The sequence below is a fragment of the Dermacentor variabilis genome, chromosome 3 (assembly GCF_050947875.1).
Source record: "Dermacentor variabilis isolate Ectoservices chromosome 3, ASM5094787v1, whole genome shotgun sequence".
Lineage (NCBI taxonomy): Eukaryota > Metazoa > Arthropoda > Arachnida > Ixodida > Ixodidae > Dermacentor > Dermacentor variabilis.
In genome coordinates, this window is record NC_134570.1 from 20,937,572 (window position 1) to 20,945,847 (window position 8,276).

The 8,276-nt window shown below is 44.6% G+C and overlaps 1 protein-coding gene across 2 annotated transcripts; it reads left to right on the forward strand.

The window, feature by feature from the left end:
• Positions 1-2,394: 2,394 nt before the first annotated feature.
• Positions 2,395-7,132, forward strand: LOC142575251 (sesquipedalian-1-like). Of its 2 annotated transcripts, none has more exons than XM_075684445.1 (3): positions 2,395-2,903; positions 5,266-5,510; positions 6,577-7,132. In XM_075684445.1, exons 2-3 carry the CDS (start codon positions 5,271-5,273, stop codon positions 7,084-7,086), a joined length of 750 nt encoding a protein of 249 aa, XP_075540560.1. In that variant the 5' UTR covers positions 2,395-2,903; positions 5,266-5,270; the 3' UTR covers positions 7,087-7,132. The 2 variants fall into 2 exon arrangements, with proteins under 2 accessions (XP_075540560.1, XP_075540558.1); XM_075684443.1 differs by having other exon boundaries at positions 2,395-2,891.
• Positions 7,133-8,276: the final 1,144 nt, after the last annotated feature.

The window sequence follows — 8,276 nt, forward strand, 5'->3', positions numbered from 1 at the left end:
GCACGCGCGTTATCAGCATGATAGTATTGCCGACAGGAAACAGGAAATGCCGACAGGATAGCATTGCCGACAGGAAATGCTATCATGCTGATAAGACGCATATGCCGTTCGTTACTGGAAAGTACCGGGCTCGCGGCGTTAAAGAAAGGAATCGCATCAATGCAGATGACGATTACCATTGTGTGGCAGAAGGGGCACTCCAAAGTGTGTAAACTGTTCTTAGAGTGTAGAGTGTGCCCGCATTTCCTTTCTTGAAAACGCTGCGCTCGTTACTTTCCTGTTGGGAATGCTGTCATGCTTATAACGCGCATGCCGTTCGTTACTGGAAACTACCGGGCTCGCCGCGTTAAAGAAAGGAAATGTGGACAAGAGAGGTGACTATTATCGCCGTGGGGCAAGATACGCCCTAAAGGGTGTAAATCTTCTAATACACTCATACAACGGTTGCACCCTTTGGGGTGCGTATTTGTCCCACAACAATAATCGCCATCTGCCTTGCTGGCGTTTCCTTTCTTGAAAACTCGGCTCTGGCTACTTTCCTGTCGAGAATGCTGCGTCACACTGATAACGCGCATACCATTCGTGACTGGGAAGTACCGGGCTCGCAGCGTTAAAGAAAGGAAACGCGGGAAAGACAGATGACGATTATCGTTGTGGGACAAGATACGCCCCAAATAGTGTAAATTTTTCTAAGAGTGTAATGTAAGAAACGTTTACTCCCGTTTGAGTCTATATTTGCCACACAACAATAATCGTCATCTGTCTCAATTGCTTGCGTTTCCTTTCTTGAAAACGCCGCGCCCGCTACTTTCCTGTCGGGAATGCTTGTCATGCTGATAACGCGCATGTTCGTTGCTGGGAAGTACCGGGCTCGCAGCGTTAAAGAAAGGAAATGCGGACCAGACAGATGACGTTTATTGTTGTGTGGCAAGACACAACCCAAAGGGTGTAATTTTGTTTTAGAGTGTAAGAGTTATATACACTCTCACACTATTAAAACGGTTGCACCCTTTGGGGTGTATATTTGTACCACAACAATAATCGCCATCTGACTTGCTTGCGTTTCCTTTCTTGAAAACTCGGCGCTCGCTACATTCACTCTTAGAAAAATATACACCTTTTGGGGCTTGTCCCACAACAACAATAGTCATCTATCTTGCCCGCGTTTGCTTTCTTTAACTATGCGAGCCCGGTACTTCCCAGTCACGAACGGCATGCGCGTTATCAGTGTGACGCAGCATATCACGACAGGAAAGTAGCGAGCGCCGTGTTTTCAAGAAAGGAAACGCAAGCGAGGCAGATGATGATTACCGTTGTGGGATAAATATACACCCCAAAGGGTGCAACCGTTTCAAGAGTTCCTGTCGAGAATGCTGTGTCACACTGATAACGCGCATGCCGTTCGTGACTGTGAAGTACCGGGCTCGCAGCGTTAATGAAAGGAAACGCGGGAAAAACAGATGACGATTATTGTTGTGGGACACGGTACGCCCCAAAGGGTGTAAACATTTCTAAGAGTGTAAGAGTGCAGGCAAAGTTACACCTTTTTGGATGTATCTCTGCCACACAGCGATAATCGTACACTCTAAGAACAGTTTACACCCTTTGGCTTGCCCCTTCTGCCACACAAAAATAATCGTCATCTGCCTTGATGCGTTTCCTTTCTTTATCGCTGCGAGCCCAAAACTTTCCAGTAACGAATGGCAGGCGCGTTATCAGCATAGAACAGTTTACACCCTTTGGAGTGCCCCTTCTGATAACGCGCGTGCCGTTCGTCACTGGAAAGTTCCGGGCTTGCAGCGATAAAGAAAGGAAACGCATCAAGGCAGATGACGATTATTTTTGTGTGGCAGAAGGGGCAAGCCAAAGGGTGTAAACTGTTCCTAGAGTGTAATCTGCCTTGCTTGCATTTCCTTTCTTGAAAACGCCGCCCCCGCTACTTTCCTGTCGGGAATGCTTGTCATGCTGATAACGCACATGCCGTTCGTTACTGGAAAGTACTGGGCTCGCCGCGTTAAAGAAAGGAAATGCGGACAAGACAGATGACGATTATCGTTGTGCCGCAAAAGGGTGTAATTTTGCTTAAGATTGTATGGCGGCGTGGTTTCGCGAGGAACGTAAACAAGAGAGGATAACTGGCCCGACATGATGGCGGAGCAGCGCCAACTTCCGGTTTCACTTTAGTTTCGCAAAGAGTGACGTCAAAGGCCTTCCTCGTTTTTTTTTTTTTCTCGTTTGCGCAAGGTGGTTTGCGCGCAAACGTCGGGCGATCCCTCAAATGAACGTCTCCTCTCAGTTTTTTCCTTCCCCCATGTTCCCCATACTACCAATATATACGACCAATACAATCATGGAGAAAGAAATCCATACGAATCCACAGCCACCAACGCGCCCACGCGCCTGACGCGCCCACCAATGCCTCCTAGTAAGGGAGGCATTGCGCCCACCATCAAGAGAAAGACACATTGATCGCGAAAGTAGTGGTAGGGTCGTAAGAACCAAAGTACAAAGAATACGGATAGCCTTGAATCAAAAGCACGCGACCGCTTGTTTATTCACTTCTGCACATCAAATTCGTGTTTCGCAAGGTCACATATTTCAGACTGGGAAAAACGCCTCAGAGCCATTGTTATCACTCGTTTCGCCTCTAAAGCGTCCGTAGTGACCCTGGTGACCCGCTACGTGCTGGCGAGAGTGTACTAGTGCTGGCTGCATTTTCAGTGGTCTGCTTATGTTGGAGCACCTTGTCACTTATGCTGCTTGTGCTACATTCGTGGATTTAGCATTACCCCTGCGGCGTGCAGGTTGTTTTGGGAGAACTGTCACGGTACCACCGTTGCATTACACATGCCCTGCTGATGCCCTTTTTGGAGGACTGGGCGGCTGCTGAGGTGAGCGAAAATGTTAGTCGCTCTACAACACGTTTGTCTCAGGAAAATTGCAGTATGCCGAGTAATCGCATCTTGTGGCCGGATGCTGTTCACTGCTGAACGGTCGCGGTGCCATGTGCATAGTGATCTTGCTCATGGGATGACTGTAACATTTGGTAAGGTGTAGTTGATACAAAACAGGCATGTCTGTAGGTATTCTGTTATCAAATGTAGTCTTCGGTAACGCGTAACACGACGTCCTCTAAGGGCATTATGTGAAACATCATCGCAACAAATTGTAAGAGCAAACGGGAAGGCAAATTATGGTGTGAATAAATTAAGCTTTCAAAGTACATCCCTCTTAGTGAATATGCGATCGTAACTTTTTCTAATGACCAGCTGTCGCGCAACTTATAGCTGCTAAATGAAGAAATTATGGGAAAATTGCTTGAGTGTTTTATTTTGCGAGACATTGCAATTTTGATGGTCTTTTCTTTTAATGTCTGAATGTGGGGCCGTTTTCTGATTAAAATCAGCTATATTCTTTTACCTCCTATGTCATTTGAGCGGCAAAACTTCCAACTGCTACAATTCACATGGCAAAAAAAAAAAAAAATCACAGTGCATGGCAATGGCTTAGATTTGTTTCCTTTTTGTTTATACTTGTGCAAAAACCAAGAGGTACCATAGCCCAATCTTTTCAGCAGAAAGTTCCAGCTATCAAAAAGTGAGGCTAGAATTAGCAATCATTGAGCACTGATTCGGTGTTCCCTCTCATATTAACTTGCCCCCATTACAATACATTAATAACAATACATTACATTAATATAATAGAGAATAAACAGTCGAAATTTGGCGTTCCCCTTGTTCCCTTCTGTCCTTGTTTGCGCCAAGCGATCATATTTATATATATGGTCTACTCGACACCGACTAGCCCAGCAATATGTACTTCTGAATCCCATTGCACTGCCTTTGAGGAATGCATCGTGGAACAGGTGTAGTTTAATGGATGTAGTAATGGCAAGCGAGAGCCAACTTGTGATTTTATTGGTAGCAGCCGGCAGTTGAATAAAGAAAAGTTTGTTAGTATACTCTTTTACCATCTTTTAATGGTCCTGTTGAGTTCCTTGGTTACGAAACAATGAGCAGTTCACGTGTTCACCCCTACATTGTTGATGGAAAACAATGGCATGCGCATTTATTGAAGCTGCGCTGCATGGACAGGAGCCTCCTTTGTGCTCGGAGTTTTCATTGAGGCATATTTCTCTTTGATATTGCAAACAGTAATGTTTACTGCCGGTCACTGATGCCAGAAAATGGTAGGAAAGGTTACCATACTGTTTCAGCCATGTGAATCTGGTTCTTCATGAGCATGTGCATTACGTATTGGCAGGTTTGCTCATGCAGATGCCATTTACACTTATGAAAAAGTCTATTGCATTTTGTACTTAAAACATAATTTGTCATTTATAAATGCACTCGTATCTCTGTTATAATTCCAAGCTGTTCACTCTCTTGCACCTCTTTGTTGCAGACTAGGTACTAGTCTGAATTGTGCTTGTGTGCTAGCTGAAGCTTGCTTGCTACCTGCCCACAACCCTGTCATATCACCATAATCATCACCAATGTCTACTTCAGGATGAAGCGATCTCCAATAAATATGTTCTTGCTTCAGTTAACTCCATACTATGCTTGCAAATTTTGTAATCTCACGAGTCCATCTAATCCACTACAACTTTACCCACAACCTTCGCATGCGAAGGTTGTGGGATTGTACCCCATTTGTGGCAAGTAGCCTTTTCATCCACTTTCTTTTTCCATTAATTTATCGTTTCTTTAATTAATTTATTAAGCACAAGTGATTTCCCCTATGTTGTCCTTGGTGTCAGTGTTTGTTGGCTTCTTATGATAAGACTACCAGTTTGTTGCATGACCTGCACTGGCTGCCCGCATTTGTGTTGTGGACCAAGCTATACTGCTCAATGTGCAGTCTTTAGCTTCCTTTCAACTTTCTTTGTCGTCCATGAAATTCCTGCCCATCAGGCGTGAACTATCAGAACTTTCAGTTTTAGTGATATCAGCAAATTGCCATTCTTGACCAGGGAGTTCTTGTCAAATTCATTGCAATGCAAATGCTTTATGTATGCACAGTTGAGGTTGGAGTAGTCAGCTACAATTCGAAAGCTGCAGTATCAGTAGAATGAGGTATCTGTATCTGTTAATATATTATTGTTTCTATTGTTAATAGTTATGTTGCTTGCACTTGTCGTGGTGACCTGTCTGTGGCTGACATTTTAAACATATTTACCTAGAAGAGGCCCCAGCCATCTTTTCAGCATTGGGCAGAACATAATTTTTAAGATCGGGAACACATTCTTTGGTATCTGATGTGCAGGGACCATGAAGATAAACGACAAAAATCTGGTGAGCTTTGCTCTAAGCTCAAGCCCAATTGACCGGGAAGGCTGGCTGCTCAAGCGTGGGGAAGTCAACCGTGCTTACCAGAGGCGCTGGTTCCTTCTCAAGGGAAACCTACTGTTCTACTTTGAGAAGAAGACTGACCGGGAACCATTGGGTGTGGTCATTCTTGAAGGCTGTACTGTAGAACTGGCTGAGAATGAGGAGATGTTTGCTTTCAAGGTAGGCATTCCCTGCACTTGTTTGAACCCTGCTTGTTGCGGAAAGAATAGACTAAAAAAAGCACAAAAAGGGAAGAAAGGTGCGGGCAGCTGTTAGTATAAACATAATGTCTACACAACGCTTCAAGAGAGAAAAAAAAAAAGAAGAAAGAAAACCATATGTCGATTTCATTCAGCTGTGGTTAACCACTTCCCGAAAATCCTTGGTTCAAGTTACATGAAACACCCTCTTTATTAAGACACCATTGTCTGAAAACATGTGTCGTGGGTTTGATTCTTTTTAACACCCAAAAAGTTTAAACGATTCCTTCTCTCTCTCTCTCTCTCTCTCTCTCTCTCTCTCTCTCTCTCTCTCTCATTGAAGACTGGCACATACGCCGTGGCAAATGCGCAGTGACACAAGTTGACGGGAAAGAGGTTCAGTGAAAGGCGGCACACACCCATTGTCACATCCCCACTGATTCAAGTTAGTCTGACAGTTGGTTTCAAATCCTGTTCTCTCAGCACAGCAGCCTGATTCTCTATTCATTAGACCATTAATACCGAGTGATTTGAGTTGGCATAAAGGGGTTAGCTGAGGACAAATATACAGGCATACTGCAAACTGGTTGAAGTTCCCAAAGAATGCTAATCGCATTAAAATGCTTGCTTCCACATACAGACTGGCGGTCCCTGGCACTGGCCAGCCCCCCTGTTCTGACTTTGTTCGCTAGAGAGTTGGCAGCCCTAGTTGTGTCAGGTTTGATTCCCGGAGCAGGGCGAATTTTTCTTCGACTTTAAGGCATTCTTTTTGAGAAACTCAAATGGATTCTCTTTGTAGGTCTATGCTACCTTTAGGTGCTATTTTCCCTTTCATTGATAAAATATTTGGAAGAGGGTAATTACTTTTAAAATATCCTTGAATGGTTCTCATTGATTTAAGTACCACTTTGGAGCTCCATCTTCATTTGCAGCACTATGTTCAGGACTGACAGTAAAGCTGTAGTGGCCTTCTCTGCAGGTTTGAAAGATAGAGTGGCAGATATGTTCATTGCAGTAAAAGCTGTTGTTTCTTCCCTGGGTGGCAGGTTGTGTTTCATGGCTCCGGAAACCGGATGTACATGCTGTCAGCCGACACACAGGAGTCAATGGAGGCTTGGATGAAAGCGTTGGCATGTGCGTCTTACGATTACATGAAGCTCATGGTTGCTGAACTGCAGCGTCAACTCAGCCAAGTAGCGGAGGCTGAGCGCCTTGCTAAATGTGGCAACACTGTGCCCCTGCTCATCGGAGGACAGCTGCCTGGAAACCGCTCTGACAGCTGCCTGTGTGTGCGAGATACTCCATCAGGCCGTGCAGCACGTTTCAACCCTTTTGACCGCTGGAAGGAGGACGGGTGTAGCGGCAATGACAGCAGTGAAGCGGCCAAGCGAGGCAGCGGTGTCCCAACTAGTACCCCAGTGTCGTCACGGTCATCAACAAAGTACACATTTGCCGAGCTTCATCGACGGCACGGAATGCGATTTCGGAAACTCATAGAGGAGCGGAAGCGAAAAGAGGAGAAAGAGCGTGGCTTAGATCTGCTCATCGATCTCTGAGAGCTGTTTTGTCCTATAAAGAACCCTGATTTTTCTTTTTTTTTTTTTAATCAACTGGAGACATTTGCAAACCATCTGGGCTAGATATTAGTGCTGCTTATTGCATGATTTAATTAGTCTTCGTATGACCAAAGGCCCATTGTTTTTTGTATGGTCTGCTTGTTCCACTGTCTGGAGGAAGTTGCAGTTTCTGGAGAGTATGCAAGTCATCTGGAAAGCAGAAAATTTTTTAATGTCACTGCGAGGCTGTACATTCTATACGTAGCACAGTGTAAGGAGACCTAGCTCACATTGAGTGCAACTAGCTTAACTTAGGCTAGTTGGTTTGCGATGTTGACATGAATTCTTGCGTTCTGTGTTGCTGAAAGGTTCTATGCTATCAGTTCATATGGGCCTGGCTGCATGTGTAATGAAATATGGTGGCACTATTCATTGCTGAAGCTAGGGACGGTCACGGTAGCAACTCCAGTGAAATTTTGCAGCAGCCCGTACATGCCTTCTTGCACTTGAGAGTTTTACACAACTATTTTCGCATGTGGGTTTGCTCACGCAAGGTGATGGCATATAAGAATGACCCCAAGATGATGATATATCTTAATAATATAGGTTGGTGATGCAGGGCTAGCACAATGACCTAGCAGCATCTTCTGCTGTGCTGATGCCCGAGTGATTTTTCTGTGCTGTAGCGATCATGCTGTTCTCCCCCCCCCCCCCCCAAAGTTGTGTTCATTAAAAGCTAGGAGCCCTCGCACTTAAAGTTGCTCTTAAAGTCGTGAAAAGCGTCTGGAATATTTGCAGTCAGTTATGTTGCTTGTGTTAATGTATGTCATCATGCCTTCTTAGCATGCATGAGCTAGTCATCTTAGGCGCTAGGCTTTACTTCTAGCATTCAATGCTGTATGAGTGGTTATATATATATATATATATATATTTTTTTTTCAGTGCCAGTAAAAGCATGGAGAATTTCACTAGTGGGAAAATTTTGTGGGCATCCTTCTAAACCTGTAGGTAGCAAAACGATATCGTATTGTAGCGCAGAAAGCCGGGAAAGAAAGATTCTGTCTGTCACTGGGAATCTTTCTTTTCCAGGTTTGTGCCCTACAATATGTCGTTCTGCAAACACCAACTCACCCATGAAGAAGTTATTGTGCTGTAGGCAGCAGGTATGTGCAATCAGGCATGGAAATTTG